This window comes from Pelmatolapia mariae, linkage group LG7 (assembly GCF_036321145.2).
Source record: "Pelmatolapia mariae isolate MD_Pm_ZW linkage group LG7, Pm_UMD_F_2, whole genome shotgun sequence".
Classification (NCBI taxonomy): Eukaryota; Metazoa; Chordata; class Actinopteri; order Cichliformes; family Cichlidae; genus Pelmatolapia; species Pelmatolapia mariae.
In genome coordinates, this window is record NC_086233.1 from 50,924,716 (window position 1) to 50,949,031 (window position 24,316).

Consider the following 24,316-nt stretch of genomic DNA (forward strand, 5'->3'; position numbering starts at 1 on the left):
TCAGATTGTGCAGTGCGATTACCGAGCTGTGACAAAGAGCTGTCTCTCAACACAAAAAGAGCATTGTGGGAGATGTGTGAAAACACATAACGTGTGAAACTGCAACAACATTTTTTGCATTGATAAAAGCTCCAGCTTAAGAAACTGCGGAAATCATTCTGATTCGAATAATAACGAATGCTCTTGAACACTGCAGAGGTTTCGTAGCAGTCGCGCAGATGGCAGTGAAGTGTCTCATTCCTGTATGATTTGAATTGCTTGTGAAATGGTAAAACAGCCAAAAATAATGTTCAGAACCTTTTCCAAAATCAGAACAATGGCCTGTGCTCTTGGAAAAATGAATGAGTTGGCTGTTTTTGTTTTTTTACTGGAGCCTAATATTACTTCTCAGCCAAAACCATCCCTCTTTGCACTGCTGCAGATTACCCTGGCCTTCTTCCCTCTCTGTGGTTTAGCCCTCACCCTTCAGTGTTTTCTGTTTCTGTCTCTGTTTTAGGCTTCCCTTATGAGAAGGTGAGAGAGCGCACTCTCTACCTTCAGGTGTTGGACTATGACCGTTTCAGCAGGAATGACCCCATTGGAGAGGTGTCAGTCCCCCTTAATAAGGTGGAACTGGGCCAGTTAAAGACCTTCTGGAAGGAGCTGAAGCCCTGCAGTGATGGCAGTGTAAGAAGGGGAGGGGTGACCGCGGGGTCGAGCCGCGACGTGCGGTTCTATTAAAACACGTGTGACAAATTTGTTGACAGTTTTCAGCATGTGAGCTGGATTGACATATTTTTATTTTTGGGGGGTGAGCAACGTGCTCGCCCATGCCTGCCTGGGTGCTGGATGGTCTGTTTGGCACAAGGAGGTTAGAGCAGAAAGGGCAGTGATATAAGATTACACAACAAGCTAGTGAGTAGCCTGGAGTTTGATATTCCCTGATGAAATCTGATATTAGGCTGGGTGATTCATACTCCGCTGTGTTTGTTTGCGTGTGTGTGTGTGTGTGTGTGTGTGTGTGTGTGTGTGTGTGTGTGTGTGTTCCTCAGGGGAGACGAGGAGACCTGCTGGTGTCTCTCTGCTATAATCCCACCGCCAACACCATCACTGTGAACATCATCAAAGCACGCAATCTCAAAGCCATGGATATCGGGGGCACCTCAGGTATACACTCCCCTTTGTTTGTTTAGGCTCTCTTTCTCTAAGCATTTCTCAGCAGCTGGAAGTCCTTCCTGACTTTGGAAGCTCTGTGCTTCACACAAGGCTGTCTCTGTGTTCAAACACTCACTGACTCGTCTGCTAACAGGACGGTTGCTGGCCACCGTCGATAGCTTCAGCAGCAAGGTGACATTACTTCAAGCGTCTCTCCGTTGACCTCCCTCTTTCCTGTCCTCTCTTTCAGTATATCTATGAGGATCTTCAACCTCCTAGCCAAATCTGTGTCAGCTCAGTCTGGTTGCTGCTAGTTTTTAAAGCGTCCTGTCTCGCTGTGAAATGCTCTCTGTGGCATATTTCTTGTACAATTACAGCTTCCCGCAGTAGTAGGACTGGTGGCTGGTGGTACGACAGAATCTCACAATGCTCCAGAACTAGTAGTACAGATCCCAGGCCCTATTTCCATAAATACTTCCTCATTTGTATGTTTCCTCGCTCAGGGGATAAGTTGACCTTGAGCTCAAACGAGGTATCTGCTTCCCTGCTGCCTTTTCTGACTTTTAACAATTAGGAGGGTAATTGCAAACCTGACCCTAAAAAAAAAAGAATAAGAAAAAAAAATCACCATCCATGTGCATCTTCATCGTCTCGCTCATGTAAACCACCGCACTCTGCTTCCACGCTGCAGATCCCTATGTGAAGGTGTGGCTGATGCACAAGGACAAGCGTGTGGAGAAGAAGAAGACGGTGGTGATGAAGCGCTGTCTCAACCCCATCTTCAATGAGTCCTTCCCCTTTGACGTGCCCGCCCATGTGCTGAGGGAGACTACCATCATCATCACCGTCATGGATAAGGACAGACTCAGCCGCAACGATGTTATTGGCAAGGTAAGGTTTCACAGGTGCCGTCTGTTCAGGGCGTGCAAGCCTCCTTGTTACAAAGTCTGAAACTGCAACTGATTAAAAGTACTTTCAGGGAACAAGCAGTCGCTACCGAGGTAGGTCAGCTTGTCATTGCAGTTTACCCTGTGACCACGGCAATGACAGAGAGCACACCAAGGAAGATAATACAATAATTAATTAATGAATTATACACTCATACATTATTCACCAGCAGCGAGCAAAACAATCAATAAGGAGAAATCATCCAGGAGCATAATGAGCTTCAGACTTTGATTATCTGGTGAGGATCGTGTCACCCTGCTGGCCGTTTTCCTCTTAACGGAAGAGCTGGGCTTTTTAGGTAATAATTCACTCTCTGGGTAAACAGATGAGAAGACTGTTACCACTCTCATGTCTGTCCTTTGAAAATATAGCCACCAGATGGTTTAGCTTAGTTTAGCACACAGACTGAAAACTACGTGCCATTTTGATGTGGATTTATGTGCCAGACTAATTTCATAGCGGAGCTGAGAAAGTAACAGGTTCCAGGCAAAAAAAGGAAAATTTGCTAATTTAGGCAACAGCAAAATGCATTTTACCTTCATCAGTTATGCAGCCTGTGTGAAAGCTGAGACACTGTTCTTTCTTCATTTCATTAGTTTCCAACTCATTGCAGCTTTCCAGGCTCTCCTCGCATGTGGTGCATGTCAGATGTTGCCTGCACAGAACGGCTCTCTTTGTAAAGGTGCTGTCATGACCGAGTGAAGCCGTGAGAAACTTGAACCCAAAATGCATGTGAGAATGACAAAAAGCCATTAAGATTTATTCCCTCATCAAGCCTCTGCCTCTTTTCTTCCCCTCTCTCAGATCTACCTATCGTGGAAGAGTGGACCAGCGGAAGTGAAGCACTGGAAAGACATGCTCGCTCGGCCGCGCACTAATGTCGCCCAGTGGCACGCTCTCAAGGCCTGATCGCACTACCCAGCTTCCTTCATGGCCCCTTCCTGTCTCCTATCCCTCCCTCCTCCTTCTCTCTCTCTCCTCTCTATCTCTCCCCTCCTCCCACTCCTGTCCTTATGCACAAGACTGACTTGCTGCCAGGCTGCGAAACACGGGTACAATTAGCCATCTGCTCTCTTAAACCTTTAAAGTCCTTTTCTCTTTTCTTTCAAGGATCTCAAATTTTTTCTCCCCGACCCGTCTCTTGTGTTCCCTCCTCTCATACAGCCCCATCTCAGTTTCCGTGTCTCACCCCTTTGCCAATGGTTCCCCTGTTTCTGACTGTCTGTATGTCCGTCTGTCCGTCCTTATGCACTTTGCCTGTGGAGGTCTGATAATCAATTCCTTTGCCGATCCCTTAGTTTTGAACTGCACTGCAGCCCCTGACCCATACAAGGTGCCAGTCCCGTGGGATCACAGAGAATCGTCAGTAATGATCTAATCTCATATAATCCTGTTGTATGAATATTCCAGGTATACAATACTATACAGTATGTACTGTATGTACATATACATATGAATATATTAGGTGTATAGATTGGCAGAACTCCCCTATACACACGACTAGTATACAGTATATTACTCATAGGTCGCCTGCTGTTTCCCATCTCTTCCGTCTCTTCATTTGCCGCCTCGTCCTTGTCATCTGTCTCAAGAGTACTATATTCCCCCTCCTTTTCAGTCCTTCCTCCTTTTTACTCAAAAGTGGTTTAATGTTCAGCTGAAGTTGTTGAAAGCAATCAATATATGGTGTGTAATGAAACCAGCTGAGCTCAAGATGGAATTGTTGATACCGCTGTCTCTTCTCTCCTCTTTTTTCTTCCCTATGTCCCTTTTTTCTCTCTTCTTTTCCCCCTTTATTGTTCCCAATTTCTCTTCCTCTGGCACAATATTAGCGAATTCCTCCCCCACTCCCCCTTTCTGGACGTCCCTCCCCCTCTTCCTCCTCGTCGTCTGTGTGCTGTGGGTGCTGTGCTGTAGCTCCGACAAAAATAGAGATTAAAAATTTAAAAAATAAACTGAACTTTCCGAAGCTGGGAAAGCAGGGACACGATGAACTTGTGAAACGGAGCGCTCCTGATTTTTTCCGGACAAAAAAGCCCCGACACGGAGAGAGAGAAAAAAGAAGATGAAAAAACAAACAAGCAAACAGATCCTTCCTCCCCCTCAAGATACTATGATGTCATTTTTCACAGCATCACCAACTGAGGAAACGAGTTTAAAATCTTCTTCCAACGTTAAGATGAGAGCAGAGGCAAGAGGCCACGTTGGTGCAGTTTACGCACGTGCACGTGGGTTTGCGTGTGCACACTTCCGTCTGTTTAATGATGCTATGAATTCTTTGTGCTGCCCCGTGCTCATGTTTTGCGCTGACGGGGGGGACGATCTCCGTCCGTTTTGACTGTGCGCTGTGCTGCGGTGATGTGTGCCTGTTGGTGTGCGTTTGTTTTCACAGGAGCCGTTCTGTAGAAATCTTCTCTTTTCTCTTTCTCATGTTGCGCTCTTCTTGCTCTTCTTACTGCCATTGTTTCCCCATCTTCTACTGCCCTGCCTTCTGAACGAGGGCACGGGGAAGTTCTATCTGCACTTTTTGGAAATGTAATAACAATAATAATGATGACGATGATTATAGTGATGGTGAAAAATTAAGGGAGGAGTGTCTGAAAGGGCGAGCAGAAGTTGGGGAGAGGTGACGTCTTCTCTGTGATTTCAGGGCTTGGAGATGTAGGTCATAGAGGATGCAGGGCTCTCATCCTCCTCTTTTTATTCTTTTTTCTCGATGTACGTGCATGCACACGTGCGTGTGTGTGTGTGTGTGTGTGTGTGTGTGTCAGCTACCACACTCCTGGTGGCAGACTGGTGGTGTCTGAAATGTCAGGCCGGGATGGAGATATCAGGCTTGTCTTCTTGTCACGTGGAGGCCGGCCAGCACAGCAGTGCTATTTCACAAAGCGTCGATCAACAACAAGAGCGTGATCAGAGCTCTAACCAACAGTCTGTCCTGTATTCCTCGCCTCAAAATGCTGAACAATTGTTAGGCATCTAAAACAGTAATTTCGATGTGCATTTTTCCAGTTTTCATGCTGGAAGAAAAATAATAAAACAATAAAACATTCTTTGGGTTTTTGTTGCACTTCAAAGGAAAAATGAGCAAGCGTGTATCGCAGACAATAGGTGTGATATTAGACAATGGCCTGATCTGCCACCGCGAGATACCGTAGAAGCAGATTAGACATTATCTCTTCACTGAGTGCTAGAGAGTACCATTGAGTGTACCGTTGCCCTCTTTGCCCGGCACATTCAACACAGCTCGATATTTCTGGAACGTAAATAAAACTGTCATAAAGCAGCAGCAACTGGAAAAGCTGTCAACTATTAAGAGCTACTTAAAAAGAAATCTGCTTTCTTAGTGTGCTCTCTACTACAGCCTGCCTGTGTGGGTTTTTTTTGCATTCATGAAGTCTTGACAAGCGAATCATGTCACCTGTTCCTTTCTTTTCTTCCAGCGGCTTAATTTTCTAAATGAAAATCCTCATTTCAGGAAACTCGCAAGTTAAACAGACTTAGCAAGTAAATATAATCAGTTTGTTTCTTCGCCGAAACGGAACCATTTTCGTAATGCAGCGTGAGTAGTTTTGAACTAACTCGGCCTCATCAAAAAAGCTGTGGGCCCTGCAGTGGATTTTATTTCCTCGCATCATGCAACAATTTGACACTATCTTGCATTTCGGTGTTTATTTTCAGTTATGCCAACCAGTTTAACACTTGACAGACAGTATGAATTTGCAGTTGTGTAAGCGTGCGTTACTCCTTGTCCAGTAGCTCTCTAAGCTGGTCTTGGGCAGCGCACGGTGTGCTCAGTGTGTTCTGGGTAGTGTGGTTTGTGTGAGCCTGGCTGCCGCGATGCACTGATCCAGTCCAGCAACCTTCAGAACAATTGGCCAGCCGTGGAACAGGGCCCACTGTTTTGACAGCCACTGCCTGCAGTGTCACAGCACATTACACTCCCATTAGGTGGTCAAAAAGGAGAAATATCTGCCTCCTTGGACCTGGGGGACTCACGATTTGCAGAGGTATCACTTGCTAAGAATAAAAGAAAACGTGGCAGACTCTCATTAGTTACCATGTTTGTGATGGACAGGGATAGAGCTTGTCGGCGAAAAAATGGAAATCAGTGGGTGATCGCTGCTAAAGCTGTAAAAACCACACGTGCAGGCGATGAGTCAACACAGTACCTCTGCTATTTCCTTTTGCCAAGATTCCTCGTTGCTCGAAAAGTGATAAATTGCTATGCTACAGGGGCTTACAAAGCTTAGTCATCAGTGACCCTGTAAACTTGGGGATACGGCTTTATTTATAGAAACATGAGGCACCGTGTAATGCCTCTGATCCTGACAGGTAGGACTGGAAGCTGAAAGGATACAGGGTCAAGCTTTTAAAACTTACAGCTTTTGAATACAGATTATTTCTTACATGGAAATTCAGCGTGTGACATTTTCTCTTTTCCTCAATTGGTGGGCCAGCAGATAATTAGCCAGAGACACTTTAATACTTTCTTTGAGCACATGTTAGCGAGCTAACCGGAGACGTGAAAAGCTCAACATGCAGTTTAATCATTTTAGCTTTACTTTCTCGTTTGTTTGTACTCCCACAGACCACACTGGTACATCAGCGAAAATTAAAAGAACCGCAAAACAACAATTTTCCCCATTTAAATCTCTGCTTTTGCTTTTAAGTGGTAACAAAGTGAGCTTTCATCATATCGCAAAGCTGTTAAAAGAAAGAAATGTTTCGGTACAAAATCTTTCATTTTGATGTGTTAGATGAGTTATGCATAAACAGTTATACTTGTTTTTTAAAGCAATTCCCAAATGAGAAACTCACAATGTGTTATGTCTCACAGTGAGTTAATTTGAGTGAGGTTTTAAGTTAGTAAGAGGAAAAACATTAAAAACAGCTTCAAGAGCCTGTCATCAGTTCAAAATCATGTTTACAAGCCATTCTCATAAAGTTGGAACAAGTCACAACGTACCGAGCTGATAAAACACCGTTAAGCGTATTTGTTTAGCTGCTGAAGAGGGTCTCAGCTCCCAAGCAGAGCATTCTGTTTAAACCAAGAGCTTGATACTTGCAAATGTTAAATATGCAAAGAATTAGACATCAGTTATCTTCATTTGTTTCGGTTAAAACAGAGTACATATGCTGGTAGTCAGAAAAAAAAAGTCCATAAAGTTAACCATTACTTCTACATGTGACAAGGAAAACAAAATCCAGGTGTGACTGTAATATTGGGTGTGCACAGCAGTATCCCAACTATCCGGGAAGTTGCTCACTCCATTAAAATAACCAGGAGTCCTGAATATTATGTTGTCTTTGCCAGCAGTCAAACAGCAGCACTATTAAAATGGATGCTGCGCTCAGAGCCAAACAGTATAAAGGAGAAAGCAATTTCCAAATCCTAGTTTTATTATATTGCCACCTGTCTCACATCTCTAAACTTATTGCCTTTTGTTGGCACCAGCACCGTCGGCAATGACCTTCAACAATCCTAAGCTCATGAATGCAGCATGGCAGCGGTGCAGATGCTCCCAGTCGAGATTCTTTTCTTTCTTTTTTTTTGGACCAACTTCTCTCTCTGTTCTCGCTCTCCTTGTGTTCAGGCCCGGCTCCGTCTTTCATCATCTCTTCATTCCCTGGCGGAGCTGGCGGGTAGGTGCAGGTGTAGATAATTAGTGTTTGATTACAAAGCTTCAATTCAAGATGACTGACACAACCATCACTGACTCCAAGTTTCCCAGAGAATAAAGGCTCTTCGAGGTGATTTTTGTAGTTTGTAAATTTTTCTTTCCCTCTGATGTTTTTCTTTCTCTCCGTTTTAGTTAAAGTCTCGTTAACTGTCGGAAGGACGTTCTTGGATTTTTGTGCAGACGTTCATGTTGCCCTCAGGATGAACTGGAACCTTTTTAGGTTCTTCTCTTTTTCCTCTGGTATTATGATTCAGTCAAAACCTTTTTAGTGCTTTGGTTTATGCCCGAATACCTACAAAACCGAACACTAGCTGTGATTAAGCTTATTTAATATTAATTGGTAAATTCTGGCATGATAACTAAACTGCTCATTACTCATTACTAAACTCCCATTTAACAGATATTCAGTGGCTCACTTAAGAGTAAGCAGTAAATTAAAATTTTGCCATGCCTGTATCACATCATTATGCTAGCATGCTGATGCCAGCCTTTATTGTCAAGGTAGAGTACACGGGAAAAATCTTGAGCCGCCCCTCATTTCTTTATATTTTGCTTACTGTCGGCTTGCAGGTTTTCGTAAAGTGGTCTTGAGTAATAGTTCTCCCGGCTTTCTGAAGGTCTTACTATGATTTTCTCTTGACATTGACTACATTTTCAACCATTTTCAGTCCAGTTTGTAACCCTTTTGAAAGGAATGTTTTTTTTGTTTGTTTATTTGTTAATTCACTCATCACTGACCTATGAGTCATTCAAACATAACAAGGCACCTAACTCAAAGGATGAATCAGTGTTGTGTCTACACAGACAACTTAGCAAAGAATCAATTTTTAATTGCATCTTTAGGCAGTTTGTTACTTGCAAAAACACATCAATTTACAATTTCTTTAGTTGAATTTAAAAGTGGGAAAGAGGACACAGTTTGACAGGAATAAAATAGCATTCTTGTATCAACAAGGTGATTCCCAAAGAGCTATAAGACATAAACTTAGTATCTCAGAATGGTGTGCTGTGTGTTCTTACAAAGTGTCAAGGTGCCACAAGAAGAAGTGGCAGGGCTAAAAAACTATCTGCAGCAGGATCTGTATCTCCATCTACTGCTCACTGAAGCCTCATCAGAAATAGTCTGACGAGGAAACCAATCTGAAGGAAGGAAAACTGAAAAAACGGCTGAAGAATGACAAATAACAAAAGAACTGGACTGAAAATCAGTGGCAACAGGTCTTATGGATTGCTGAATTCAAATTTGAAAGGTTATCATCAGAAGTGGTCAGGAGAGAGGTACAGGAGTGAGTCTCTACAAATATTCTGTAAAACACAGTGGAGGCTCTGTCACGGTTTGGGGCTGCATTCCAGCCAGTGGTGTTGGGGATCTTTTCAATACTGATGGTATCATGAACGCAGAAAAATACCATAAGATTTTGATCCACCATCTGGAAAAGATCTGATTGGCAACGGCTTCGTTTTTCACCATGACAATGATCCCAAACACACTGTCAATGCAATAATAGCAAAGCCGGATACAAAAACACACAATGGGTCATTATTGGTTATGGAGCTCAACGTTTTTGAAGCAGGGTGGGATCGTCTTGACAGAGATTCAAACAAAAGGCAGCCAACATCCAAAGAAGAGCTTTGAATGACCTTCAAGAAGCCTGGAGAACTATTCCTGAAGAGTACTTAAAGAAATTATAGGAAAGCTTGCTTAGTAGGGTCCAGACTGTGTTGAAGAATAAAGGTGGTCATAACTGTAATACCTGTTTTTGCCTTATATACTATATTTCTGTATGTTTGCATGTTTCAGTAGATTGAATCTCTAGATAGATTTTTCGAACACAATATAAAGAAATGACTGGTGGCTCAAGACTTTGCATCATATCTTTTAGGTTTTAGAGAACAGACCGGGATCCTCATTAGGGATCCTCATAATGCTGACTACTGCAGATTTGAAATTTGGCTGTAGAGTCAGGATTATACTCGCTCGCAAACATAGACATGAACAGCTGAGGACATCATGGATGACTGGTTTCCATCTCTTCGTGGTTCCCCTTTAGTTTGGTGCCTGTGCCCATCCTAGACTTTATATATCTATCTACTGTGTCCTCACCTAATTGTTGTGAAGTCCACATTTTGCTACAGAAACATTAGCATTTTGGGCCATGTTGGTTTTTGTAGACAGAAGTGATCGTACGTGGAAGACAGCATGAAATGCAAAGATCTGAGCTAAGGCTATCAAGCCTGGTTAGCAGGATGCATACACTCACTGACCAAAACTGAAACCGAAACACCTTGAACAACAAGCCATATTATTTCTCTGATAATTCCACAGAAATGCTCCTGAGGTGGAGTTCAGTGACTCAAATTAGCAGAGTTGAGATGAGCTCCCAGCTGCAGGGACACCTGTTAACCACAATAGCCATGCCCATCATCTTAAGCCTTAATAAACTCCAAATGGGTGAGTTTTTAAAAAAGACCCCCAGTGCAGTAGTTATAAAGGGGAAAGTTAGCTTTAGCAACCAAAAGCATTTTTGTACCAATCATAGACTCATTCAGGTCCAGAGGTTGCTAAACGGCTCAGTCACATCCATTCGCTCACAACAAACTTTGGCAGGCCTGTGGACGGCCACATTTAGCCTCACGTCCCCCATTTAATGACTCTCTCGGACCCTCTCGCACTTGCTGATGCGGAAACTAGAACACTGTCACGAGTCCTGTTATCAGCTTGGCGTTGTGAAGCATATGAGTCATTCCTGAACTCCTATCTTTGAGATGTTTATTCTTGGTTGTGCATCCCCAAATTTATCATTGTCACCAGCAGCCTTCCCTCCTCTGTTTACTTTCTAAATAACTTAAAGCTTTATTGGCTGAAAGGGTCACATCTGTTTGCCAAAGGATTAGTAAGATATTCTTCTGAGCCTGATGATATTGTTTGTCCTTGTCATACTCTCCTGCACCATTTCTTATTCTTAAGCACCAGTTTTCCTTGATGGATATGGCTTTCTTCAGATGAGCATCAGTGAGTCACTCTATTGGAAAGGTGCCTGCTTTGCAGTAGTTTTTACGATATTAGATTAAGGGTACAGTTATTTTACGTCTTAGAGGACTTTAAATGTGTATGCACGGATTAAAATCAGGCAGTCGTCGTCATAATCTCATTCTAGGGGATCTGCAGTTGACGTTTTATTTTTCTGACTCATGTTCTGACAGCTGAGTAAGCCCCGAACCCCTCCGGGTCACCTTTGTCATTTGTCCAGTCATTTTCTGTGTGCGTCGCCCTGCACAGACAGACCTCGCCTCCCCTAACTCGCCCTTTCGATTGTTTTAAGCATCTGGTGAGAACCAATGTGACTTCTCCCAATCAGGGTTTAAGTAAGCATTATTCGAATAGTAACAAATGGATATGAAAAACAATAATGAGTAATAATATCTTTTATTTCTTTCTGTTCACATTTGACTGTTGGTCAGTGTGTATGTATGTGTGTGCTTGGTGTTCTTGTGTTGGGGTTTATTTCTTTCCGAAACCGTGAGAAGAAAAAGCTTTCTGTTTTTGAAAAACTTCATGTAAATATTGTTGGTGAAAAATTAACATTTGTTGTACGCTGAGTTTTCATTTGTCACTCGAAATGATGATGAAAACAACGATATTCATGAATAACAGTGGTGATGTTGACGATACTGAAGCTGATTATACCTGCCCTTCTTGAACAAGGGCTTTTGATGTCTGCTGTATTTTTGTTGGAGGTGTCGTGCGGTCAGGGCAAGAGAAACAAAGGGAAGGAGTGATACCCAACACATCCCGGATCCGCCGTAGCAACACTGCCACATACCCTTTACCCTCCCCCACACCTCCAGGAAATTGTGCGATATGTGGCGCTAATCGTAGCCTGTGTTTCTCATGCCATAAAGCTTTGTTGCGTTTGTGTTGCAAACACCAAAACCAGCAGCGCCCTGCTTTTCAAGCGAGCTGCACGCCTCCCCGTGGAGCCACTCTGTCCTGGTTTGCTTGGCATCGCATCTCACCCTGTCTGCTCACAGGCTTGGGGATTTACTGTAATGCCATTGTGTTAGGCAGGATTGGCCCTGTACTGACACCGATGATGCCTTCTTCATTGAATTTGCAGTCATTATTTTCTCTGTTGGAGGCCATGCATGGGGATGGGCATGTATGAGGACAGAGTGTATTCCTAGTAGAAGGACATAAACCATCCATCTGACCCCGTAAAGACAATTTTCATGCTTGTGAGTCAGCCTCTTATTCGGGGGTTAGACTCATGGTTAAGCACAAGTGACTGACATGAACTTGCCACATTATAGGCCCATCTTGTGCTTTTCCTTTTCTTTCTTTCTTTCTTTTTTTTTTTAAAGAACTCACAGTCTTGAGGAAGAAAAGCCCAGGATTAGCACAAGAAATAAGCTCTATAGGCTATAAAGGTTTACCATATGGCAATAATTATGTTTAATCATTAAAAAAAACAATTTAAAAAATAGGACAGACTTTTTTCCAAATGTCCAAAATGTGCCCTGTCCCTTCTTGACAGACATATTCAGCCCACTGCTTTATCAAATAAATACATAAATAACTGCACAGGGCTGTAGTCCAGTTATTTTCACTGCAGGTGTCAGTACACCCACTTCCCTATTTTTCATATGTCATTGCCTTATGTATCTGGCTGGGCCTGTCTACAGTGCTGAGATGGAGCTTATCAGTTTCACATTACTTTTAGGACCGTCTCTGCCAACAGACATGATATGGTACAGCAGATACTCCCAGCAGCCTTCTGCAGGAAGGACAGTGGATACAGTCTTGCCTTCATTTGTAACACCATCCTGTAGAGGGAGTCCCACAGGGTCAGAAAGTCCACAGACACACTAAAAATAAAATTCCCCTAAACCCAGATCCGTCAGAGCGCGCGTCTCTTACTTTCCTCGCTGGTTGTAAATAGACTTGATGCAGTTAGAGCAGCCTCTAACTCCTGCCATAATGTGGACATTTTTAATCAGGTAGGTAATAAGCAATACACTTAACCGATCTAATGCCATACTCCGAAATGTTACTGACAAAGTGTGATGGTGACTTCTTTGCGTTGAGGGATGTCGAGGGTAACACTCCTGTTTCTTCACCTCCTTTTCTCGACTCGCCGTGGCCCAACTCTTCAACAAAGAGTGCTCTAACTTAAAACACACAGTTGTGATGTGTACAATCTAATTTAATGTATTTATTTATGTATTTTTGCCAACTTTGTAAAGTGTATAAATATCTATAAATATATGAAAAATGACAGTACTGTATAGATTTTAGCTGCCTGGTAAGGTTAATAGTATATACTTGGTAGACTAAAAGAAAAAGCGTAGAGCTGTTCAAAAGCCAGTTATTGAGAAAAATGCTTTCTGTAAAACCCAGTGCCACTGGCTCTTTTTATATTCTAAGTTTCGTTTCTGGTTTATTTTTTTATTCTAGCCAGTCGGATCCAAAGTGTGTGTTCTTCTTTCCGTTTGTTTGTTAATCGGTTATTTTGTTGTTTCATTTCTTTTCTTGACAAAGACACAGCGAGGTTCTGGCAGCCAGGAGAGTGCGGTGGAACGCAGACTGGGACCCTGTGCAGTAGTGTGTATGTGTGTGCGTGTATGTTAGGTGTGTGTCCGTCCATGGTAGTGCTAGTGCTCTCTGTGCAGTGCCTCCCTCCTCCCTCCTCTCTCTGATGTAGTTTGTCATGTGATGCAGTGTGCATTAAGGTGCAGGATGACTGTGTTTTCTGAAGCTGGCAGCTGCCCCGTCTCTTCCACCCTCACCCCCTCCACCAATGTGTGTCTCCTCCTCATGTCCACTCTTGTTGTTTTTTTTCCACCGCGCTTCGTTTCAGTCCTCCGCCAAGTATAGATTTCCATTCTCGCTGCTCAATTGTTCATTTGCGCTCCCATTCAGCTGGTAATGTGCACACCACCGGAGTCTAATTTCACAGTAATCCATGCTTCCCGATCTATCTGTGATCTTTTGACCATTAGCATCTCTCATTCATCACCCTCCACATTTCTGAAGAACACCTTGTTTTTCTACAGAGCTCTGTGGACCAGAGAATGATTTAGCACAAAAAAGAGGGCATGCTTATAACTCACCCCAAATCTCTTACCCCCATCATACTTCTTTTTCTTTACCCTCCTGATGCAAAGTGTGAGGAGATGGGTAGCTGTCAGCTCAGCATGCAGAATCACAAAGCAGCCATATTCAAAGTCAAGCACAGACTTAAATCTATGTTTTGGTGGCTTCACTGCTGCCCGTTTGTAGCAAGAGCAGGAGAATAGCCTTAAAGATTGGACCAACTGCACGAAAAAGTAGTGGGATATGTGCATTCGTAGTGGACCTATTATTACCTCCCCTTTCCCACACCAGATTTATTACTCAGTATTCCAATGTGTTGCTTGGTTGCTCTGTACATATCTGTGTAGTACTTCTGTTGATGTCCCTGTGTTAGTATAGTAATGGGTTCTTACTGGGCGGCCTCCGCAGACGTCCTCTCTCTCCTGCCCTCGTCTCATTTTCTCAGAAACTTCAAAACATTCCATCTGAATCTGTAGTGAACAACAATTTCAAGCTGATTAGATTCCACATATACTCGGAGTAAAACAGCAGGAGGACTGAACCACAGACGTTTCCACGGCAAGCCATGATAATAACCAAGACGCCTTGCTTCATGTCCCTCTGAGAACTACACACCCACAGCTTGCAGCACACTCAGCGTAAACGACCTTCACACGCCCCTTTGCTCCTTCTAATCCACCTCCACGCTGACCTCACCCAGTTTTTAGAGGTCAATGGGTCGTCTGTGTTTGTGAGGAGCCTCTGACCTCCTGAGGGTGGAGTAGAGGAGAAGGTGGGAGAGCCCTGGGAGGCAGCAGAAAGGCGTGTGCACGTGGTCACATCCTGGGTCAGGAGGGAAGGAAGCCAGGGCGTCTCAAGGTCAAGCCCAGTAGCACTTTGGTTTTGCGTTCCATGTTTTTTTAGCCTCTCCTGTTTTTTGGCCGAGCGGACTGTGATCTTACTGGTTGATTTTCTCGTTCTCCTCCACCCATCAGTGTTATAAAGTGTGTTGGGTGGATGGAGCCTTGGAGCTGAGCTCTGATTTTGTTCCATATTAAAGAATCATTTTTACTACACCTGTGTCCAGAGATTCATTGGCCTTCTTTATTGCCTTTCATTTTACAAGGTACTTCCAGGAGTTGAGATGCTGCTGTAGCTGATCACTTAACCTGCAACAACTTTTGAGTTCAGAATGGAACCCCTTTAGTGCAGAGTGAAATCTCAGCAACTCTTAAATAGATTGATTGACTTAAATAGATATTCATGGTTCACAGAGGACGAGTCCTACAGAGCTGCATGAACTCGTTCACCTATTTGTCTTAAAGTGAAATGGAATACTTGAAATTTGTTACAAAATTGAGTAATAACTTCAAAAAGAGCTCTGGAACTTTATTTTTTGCATCATTATTTTATACAGCATTTAATTTGTTGAAAATACAAGTGTTGCGCAAAAGTCTTGATCCACCCATAATTTCTTTATATTTAGTTCAGAAACTGGGAAATGGGTGGAACCATATTACATAGTACATGGAAATACAGCATAAAGGTAAAAACTGAGTTAGTACAATTCTAATAAGCTTGGAAGTCAATATTTGGTCTTCAGGAATAGTTCTCCAGGCTTCTTGAAGGACATTCAAAGCTCTTCTTTCGATGTTGGCTGCCTGCATTCCATTCTCTGTCAAGATGATCCCACACTGCTACTTTAATGCTCAATAATGTTGAGGTCTGGGCTCAGGGGAGGCCAATCCATGACTAAGAGTGCTCAACTGTGCATTTTTCTATCCAGGTATGCTTTTACTGCACTGGTAGTGTGCTTGGAATCATTGTTATGTTGTCAATTAGATACTTTCCAAATAATATCACAACACTTTTGGATGAAATGCAGACCCAAACCATGACACAGCCTCCATTGTGTTTCACAGATGTCTGGAGACACTCACTGCTGTACCTCTCTCCTGACCTCCTGCTGTATATATTATTGACCATTTGCACGAAAAACCTCAAGCTTGTTTTTATGTTTTTGTATTTAAATTTTCATTGCCTTTTCTCTCTATTTCCCTTCCTTAAGAATGCCTTCTTGTCAGCCAGCCTTACAATGAGACTATTTCTAAAATAATCAGCAAAGTGTAGATAGATCAATTGAATCCTGTGTCAGGTCTTTACTGAATCTTCTGTTTTTAAGGACATGACTTTCAGATACTGTTCATCTGTTTTTTCGAACCGAAATATAAAGGAAATGTCTCAAAACTCATACAGTACATTACTTTGCTAATCAAATTTGCAAAGCAGTGCCTTTCCCATCTGCTTAAGCTCTACCTTAATGCTGATTAATATGTGTTAGCATGCTAATGTGGAAAACTGAAAGTGGAAATGATAAACATTCATCCATTAATTTTCCTCTGCTCATCCAATTTAGGGTTGCAGTGGGGCATTTTAGAACTCCACACAGGCAGGTCCCAGATAACCCACTCAAACCCACGACCTTCTTGTTGTGAGGCAACAGTGCTAACCACTGCATTCCTGTGGTGCCATGTAGACATCTCAGTTACAAATAAATGAATCAAAAAACAAAAATCCTCCTGTTGCTTTTTGGACCTACAAATTTAATCACAATGACAAAGCCTAAACCAATTTTTTTCACTTGTTTGTCTACTTTTGCGTTTGATTTTGAATTAACTGACATTACTGAACTATGACACTCAGAGTGTGTTTTGAGTCTTTAGTCTTAATTAAATTTTATGTCATTTTTTACATGCTGTCACTTACATTTACAGTCACCACAGGGAGCAGACTTTTGTACACACTTTGATTTGTAGCGTCCTTGTAGCAGACTAGCCTGATAAATATCTGCTGCTGATAGCTCGCTTGCTAACACTAGCATCACTACTAGCACTGAGGTTCACGGCTGACGCCTGACTGGTCCGACCACTTTTTCTGTTTAACCAACGTGGTGACCAGTTGACCATTGAGAGCACACCATAAAGATACTCATAAAGTATGCATACTTTTAAGTGTAAACATCTATCCATCTATTCTCTTCCTCTTATCCTTTCAGGGTCATGGGACTGTTGGAGCCTATCCCACCTAGCATAGGGAGAGAGGCTGGACACTAATAACCCTGGACAGGTCATCAGTGTAAACATACTTTTGCAACTTTTGACTTGTTTACGCAAACAGGTTTTCATCTTTGATGATGTAAATTTCATACCATATAGGATATGACATTTCTGAAAATGCTTTCCGAATTATTTTTTGAGTGCTTCAAAAAACCTCATGGCAGAAATTTTTTCTTGTCACAGTAAGATAGGCATAGACTCAGTTCCATCGTGTGTACTGGTAAACCACAACTGCATCCAGAGAAGAAAAACTTAACCAAGTTACCCTTTTCATTAATTTTCTCGAAAAAAGGTCTACAGGGTGGGCCATTTATATGGATACACCGTAATAAAATGGGAATGGTTGGTGATATTAAAGTCCTGTTTGTGGCACATTAGTATATGTGAGGGGGCAAACTCCTCAAGATGGGTGGTGACCATGGTGGCCATTTAGAAGTCCGCCATCTTGGATACAACTTTTGTTTTTTCAATAGGAAGAGGGCCATGTGACACATCAAACTTATTGGTAATGTCACAAGAAAAACAATGGTGTGCTTGGTTTCAACGTAACTTTATTCTTTCATGAGTTATTTACAAGTTTCTGACCACTTATAAAATGTGTTCAATGTGCTGCCCATTGTGTTGGATTGTCAATGCAACCCTCTTCTCCCACTCTTCACACACTGATAGCAACACCGCAAGAGAAATGCCAGCACAGGCATCCAGTATCCGTAGTTTCAGGTGCTGCACATCTCGTATCTTCACACCATAGACAATTGCCTTCAGATGACCCCAAAGATAAAAGTCTAAGGGGGTCAGATCGGGATACCTTGGGGGCCATTCAACTGGCCCACGACGACCAATCCACTTTCCAGGAAACTGTTCATCTAGGAATGCTCGGACCTGGCACCCATAATGTGGTGGTGCACCATCTTGCTGGAAAAACTCAGGGAACGTGCCAGCTTCAGTGCATAAAGAGGGAAACACATCATCATGTAGCAATTTCAAATATCCAGTGGCCTTGAGTTTTCCATTGATGAAGAATGGACCCACTATCGTTGTACCCCATATACCACACCAAACCATCACTTTTGTTGTTCCAACAGTCTTGGAGGGATCCATCTAGTGTGGGTTAATGTCAGACCAATAGCGGTGGTTTTGTTTGTTAACTTCACCATTCACATAAAAGTTTGCCTCATCACTGACCAAAATCTTCTGCGTGAACTGAGGGTCCTGTTCCAATTTTTGTTTTGCCCATTCTGCAAATTCTGTGCGCCGATCTGGGTCATCCTCGTTGAGATGCTGCAGTAGCTGGAGTTTGTAAGGGTGCCATTTGTGAGTAGCTAATATCCGCCGAAGGGATGTTTGACTAATGCCACTCTCCAGTGACATGCGGTGAGTGCTACGCTGTGGGCTCTTGCTGAATGAAGCTAGGACAGCCACTGATGTTTCTTCATTAGTGACAGTTTTCTTGCGTCCACATTTCGGCAAATTCAACACTGAACCAGTTTCACGAAACTTAGCAAGCAGTTTGCTAACTGTAGCATGGGAGATGGGTGGTCTCGTAGGGTGTCTTGCATTGAAATCTGCTGCAATGACCCGGTTACTGCATTCACCAGATATCAACACAATTTCGATCCGCTCCTCACGTGTTAACCTCTTCGACATGTCAATGGCTGTGAACAAAGAGAAACTTGTAAATAACTCATGAAAGAATAAAGTTACGTTGAAACCAAGCACACCATTGTTTTTCTTGTGACATTACCAATAAGTTTGATGTGTCACATGGCCCTCTTCCTATTGAAAAAACAAAAGTTTCCAAGATGGCGGACTTCTAAATGGCCACCATGGTCACCACCCATCTTGAGGAGTTTGCCCCCTCACATATACTAATGTGCCACAAACAGGACTTTAATATCACCAACCATTCCCATTTTATTACGTTTTATCCATATAAATGGCCCACCCTGTATTTAGCTGTAAAGGCATTACTGAAGTGAGGTGCTGATGTTAAGCAATAAGAACTGCTTCACAGCCCAAGCTACAGCTCTTATAATAAATGCTGAAAATGATTGAGAGCTGTGTGCAGGCTCGTCAGGCTCTTCCACGCTGAAGTAATAAACTGTTTCCTTTATGAAATGTCAAAACAAGTCCGAGAATGCTGGAAACAAATTTTAGTCTAATATGTCATTTTAGGTATTGACATTAACAAGTAAGGCCAAGAAAACGGGGAAAAAAAGCCACTCAACAAAAGGGGAAATTTGTGTGTACACCTACACCTAATGCCATATGGTGTGTATTTGTGTGCTGAATTTAAATTGGGAGAACGTGCAGTCAGTGTAATTAAACTGTATTATAAATAATTAGAAGCTAAAATGACACTATTTCAATTTAACACGTAGCTGAATGCCATTTGCTCAGAGAGGAGGCAATTTACAAGGGTTGTTTTTGCCTTTGAGAGCAATTAAAAATGTATAGTGGAACGCTTGTGCAATGAGTATTAAGCATGAAGGTAAACGAACCACACAGGAACATGCTGCAATCTGAAGAAGTTTTTTTTTAATCCCTTTTCAGTGATGATAGAAAGATTTTTCATCAGTTAGGTGCTTCATTGTTCATACAGCTCATTTCATTCTGATATCCGGTTCAACAGCTCCGTGTTTCATATCCAGTCTATCACACAAGATTCAAAGCATTCAAAGGAATTTCCCGCAGCATAAACATGATACCAAAAATATGTTTTCCCTCCAGTAAATCTGTTTCTCCTCAAGTTGCAAAATAGCCTTGTCTTGTGCATGTCAGGAAATCTTGTTTTGACTTTAAATGTCTTATTTTATGCCTGAGTCCTCCTCATCTCATCTCATCACGGTCTGTCTCTTTGCATGCACCAAAGCTGGCTGAAACTCAAAATGGAAAAAGATGACAATGCAATTTACTCCAAACGGTGTGTGCCAGATTTGCCTATTAAGTGCAGAAGTTGAAAAGGAAGCATGAATGAGATAAGACTCAGAACAGTGAGGCAGTGAAGCAGAGAGAGCACCTCTGAGACCCGCCACACAAAGAAGGGTCTTAGCGCCTGAGCTAGCTCTTTATGTCTCTAAACATTAATTCCATGCTATTCTATGGCAGACATAGAAACAGGTTATTGAACTGACAGAGAAACCGCCGAGATTCTCCTCCTGGAGCAGCGGAGTATCAGGAGCAGAGCTGGCCAGAAAACAGACGAGCACGGAGCCAGCCGAGCCCCTGCTGACAGAGGCCGAGGTTTCGTCCCTCCCTGAACTACAACAGACGGCTGCAGGCAAGCCAAGCACATCATCTCGACGGGAGACACTTGCTTGCATCACCTTCATCTATTTTTAGAACAACTGCATCCACCTTTTTTTTTTTTGTCTTTTTACTCCCTCCTGCATTTCAAGTGTTATCTCAAGTGCAAACTGTTGCAGAAGGTGCAGGATTTTTCTTTACTGCCAGCGCTGTCGGCTTAATCGAGATACCTTTATCACAGAGCAGTCATGTTATATGTGAGTTATGTAGATGGACAGCAAACATAAATTGGTGAATTACAGAGATAATGAATCAGGGTAGAGGTGAGAGTCTCCTGTGAGAGTTGAAAGCTGAGAGTGAATCAGGTTCTTCCTCTGATCGCTTTCTCCTCTCTGTCTCTCAGGCTGAAGTTGTTTGAATATAAGTGAAATCATCTGGTTTTTGTCTTTGACTGGAATAAAAATAGGCGTGTGGTCTATTCCTGCCGTATGTGAATTTATAATTAGAGATGCCAATAATGTGCACATTGTGTTTAAGAGAATAGAAGCAGGAAATGAGACTGTCAGTTTCAATGAAGCAGGCGTTTCCCAGTAGTTATTTTTTTGGAGAAGATAATGAACGGTTCCAGGCTTGGCTCGACAGCATGTCAAGCAAGAAAGGCTGTGGAACGGCAATACAAGCAACAGCTTGGTAAAGACAGGCTCCGCCGACTGCCAGTGTTGGCCAGATGGAGGAAAGAAAAGGAGCAAGTAGTGATGTGGCAGAGGTGAGGAAGCAGTGTGAGACCAAGGAAATGAGATGAAAAGAGAAGGAATAGAAGGTGAGAATTAAAGGAAAAAGGTGGAAATGGTGCGACTGTTATGCACTGTTAGATTTAGTGATTTTAAAGGGCAAGCAGCTTGTCACGAAAAAAAAAACAGTTAGATTTCACAGGCTTCTGAAATTCTGAATACCACGCAGTAATGAAAGACTAAAGCAAATAATACCATTTGAAGTGCTCGTACTGTTTTGCAAGAGCATGTGGGATCTGTTATACAAAGTAGGTGTTGTGTGAAATTCATGGGGTAAAAATCATGCTGTTTCACCCTTTTTGATTTAACAGGAATGTCACCCAGATCGAGTTTTAATTAGGAATAACATACATCCATGTCTGCAGCCATAAAGAAATACTTTGATGTCCAGCCTGGATAGTATTCCGGTTGTCCTAAAAAACACCAGGGGTTGAAAGTCCTCAGTGTTAAATTAAGATGCTCATGGAGATGTATGTGGGCAGATGTGTAGATGGTGTTCAGACGTTTTAGGCAGCTAACGGCAGCGGATGATAACTCCCTGTCTCGGATGGACATTTTTATCAAGATGTCATGCAGATTTCAAGCCATCCATCATTTTTATATAACCTTAGACTAAAGACAGAGCCACGGTGGCATCACCATGCCATCCAGTGGACGCACGGAGTAACTGTGCCGGCCGGAGGTGATAACTGGTTCTGTGAATCAGAAATTTTATGTGAGGTCAAGGTGAGTTTTACATCTTACAAAATCTAAAGGTTTACAATATATGACACTTTCTATTTATAAAACACATTTGGGGGTTAAATAAATATTCTATAATATTATTAACAGTACTGAGTTGGCGTGAGCGGTAGCCTGAATGTGCAACAGCTGGGTCAAAAGGTGGGTACACAGACAGACCGTGGAGTAATAATGTTGAAAAACAGAAATTATATATAATATGCACACGCAAATTTGTGTTTAGGACTAAATTAAACACACTAATAGGATGAGAAATTAGTTTTGCCAGTCAGCTGTAACACCTGAACGCCACCTGCTGCTGCCGAGAATGTGGGAAAACTGGTTAGTATGCAATCAGAGAAGTTTAAATATAAAGCAAATGGTGCTGATGAATGACTGAGACATCCAGACTCTGTCACACCAACGGGGCTGTCTGATGAATACAAAAGAAAGCCACAGGAGCCACTCTAGTATAACTATCTATTGTGCAGAACATATTACTGCAAAAAACATCATCTGTATAAACACGAACGATTTCACCCTTAACATGTCTTAAAATTAGGTATATATATATATATATATATATATATATATATATATATATAATGTCAGATACACAACAACACCTGACATATTACACTGAGCCAAAGTGCAGAAGCTATTTGTGCAAAACTAAGTGCAGCCTTACTGCTTCTATAGGAATTGAGAGGGTAAGCAGCAGCCAGGTGCTGATAATCAAACACACTTGATTGAGTGATCATAAGCAAGAGTGAGCCCCTGCATAAAAGCAGGAGTCTTAGCAATTTACTGGTCTGCCGCAGTCAGGTGTGTGTTAATGCAATGTCAAGGAGGAACGGCGTCTGTGCTGTCTTAGAACAGCAATTTCTGCTGCCCATATGGGAAGGGTCATAAGGCCAAACAAAAAGTCCATCATTCTACAGTTATAAAGATTACTCACAAGTGGAAAACATTCAAGACTGTTGGCAATCTTCCCAGGAGTGGACCTCCCAGCAAATTCACCCCAAGGTCAGTTAGCATGCTAAATTTTAAAGCTCATGCCAATACAGTTTGGAAAAGGAAGAAAAAAAAACACATGAACATGAAGTGTGGCTTGTTTGGAAATTTTGCCAGAAGATGGGACTCTCTAAAAGGAACATGGCAGCACAGCTTAGGCCAGCAAAGCTGCATCTGAACAAACTACAAGACTTCTGGAACAATGTTGTTTGGAAATCTGAGACCAAAGTGGAAATGTTTGGTTCTTCTATGGCACTTTTCTCTTCTCAAAGTGCTTTATACAACTTGCCTCACTCACACAAGCATTCTGTTCCATTTTTGCACTGATCATCACCTGCACACATGTGTATATATTAATCTGCTTGGCACTTTTAATTCTTAATTTTATGTTTATTTAAGTGTTTTCTTACAGTATGTTTTGCACTAAGTACCGCAGGAATTTCCTAATGTTGTAAACCTGCTCAACATTTGGCAATAAAACCCTTTCTGATTCTGATTCACACCCTGATAAATGCATCATGTGACTGTGATGGGGAACTTGGAGTTCAGCATCTTGTACTTTGGCATGAAGACTGAAGCAGCCAGGGATCACACCACCCCTAATGTACAGCGGCGTGTTTGGTGAAAGCCAAACACCTCATACCAAGTGTGAAGCACAGTGGTGTAGGGGTGATGATCCACCATGAACTCCCCTCACTACCAAAGTGTTCTAAAGTTAAGTCTTTCGGTCTAAAAGATAAAGCCCAAATGAGTAATACAGGACAATGAGCCAAGGATTGCAGCACATCTACAACACAATGAATGAAAAAGAAACATGTTGCAATGGCCGTGCTATTAAATCATGGTGTGCATGAGATTTTTCTTATTACGTCTGTATTTTGGTGTGTGTGCGTGCTATGTGTCATGTGCTGTTCATCTGATTGTGTATTAAAATAATTTTAGAACCTGGTAAAGACTTTTTTAAAACTGTATGTTGTGATACTTCAAACCTTAGACCTGAAAGAGGGAGTACTTTCTTTGACACATGTTAAAGGAAACAAAAAGGAGGACAACATTCCCAGCTGAAACATTAAAGGCATGAATTGGAGCAGACTGTTTCACTTTTCACCTGCAGTGCTCTGCCGTTATACTGCATCTCCTAGCAACAGAGACCTGTTTACCTACAAAACCTGCCGAAGACAGAGAGGTGAACAAACAGCCTGGAGTTGCAGGTACGTCCTGGGACTAAGTGGCAGATTTCAGTGCTTTTGTGTTTAGTTTTTTTTTTTTTGTTTTTGTTTTTTCCTTTTCTGGGATCATTTATATTCAGGGTGAGTGAAAATGGCTGGGACTTTCCTGGAGGATCGCAGCTTTCTCTCCACTCATACAGCAGTAGACAAAGGCAGCACTTATTGCATTATTTCCTTCTGACTCTGTTCACATTTATTCAGCAAGCTCCAAATTTGATTGGATGCTGCCAAAGCTAAAAACTAAGATGTAACACTTGCTTTTATTTGTGGTTACAGCAGTGTCCGCTGTAACCAGGATTTTTTTTTTTTTTTTGCCATCCATCACTGTTGTCAGTGACTGTTTCCATTACAGCAGTCACAG

The 24,316-nt window shown here is 42.2% G+C and overlaps 1 protein-coding gene across 2 annotated transcripts in view; it reads left to right on the forward strand.

The window, feature by feature from the left end:
- LOC134631324 (rabphilin-3A-like) overlaps window positions 1–14,913 on the forward strand; it is a 36,610-nt gene extending 21,697 nt beyond the window's left edge. Inside the window, exons 5-9 of one of the 2 annotated variants that reach the window (XR_010094387.1) lie at window positions 497–666; window positions 1,032–1,146; window positions 1,826–2,025; window positions 2,887–3,134; window positions 3,915–14,913. Coding sequence is in view for 1 of the 2 variants with exons in the window: in XM_063479545.1 (XP_063335615.1) it covers window positions 497–666; window positions 1,032–1,146; window positions 1,826–2,025; window positions 2,887–2,991 (590 nt within the window). In the remaining variant the exon portion in view is untranslated. Of the gene's footprint in view, window positions 1–496; window positions 667–1,031; window positions 1,147–1,825; window positions 2,026–2,886 lie in introns of both variants that reach the window. The other variant, XM_063479545.1, reaches the window with a different exon arrangement.
- The last annotated feature ends 9,403 nt before the right edge of the window (window positions 14,914–24,316 follow it).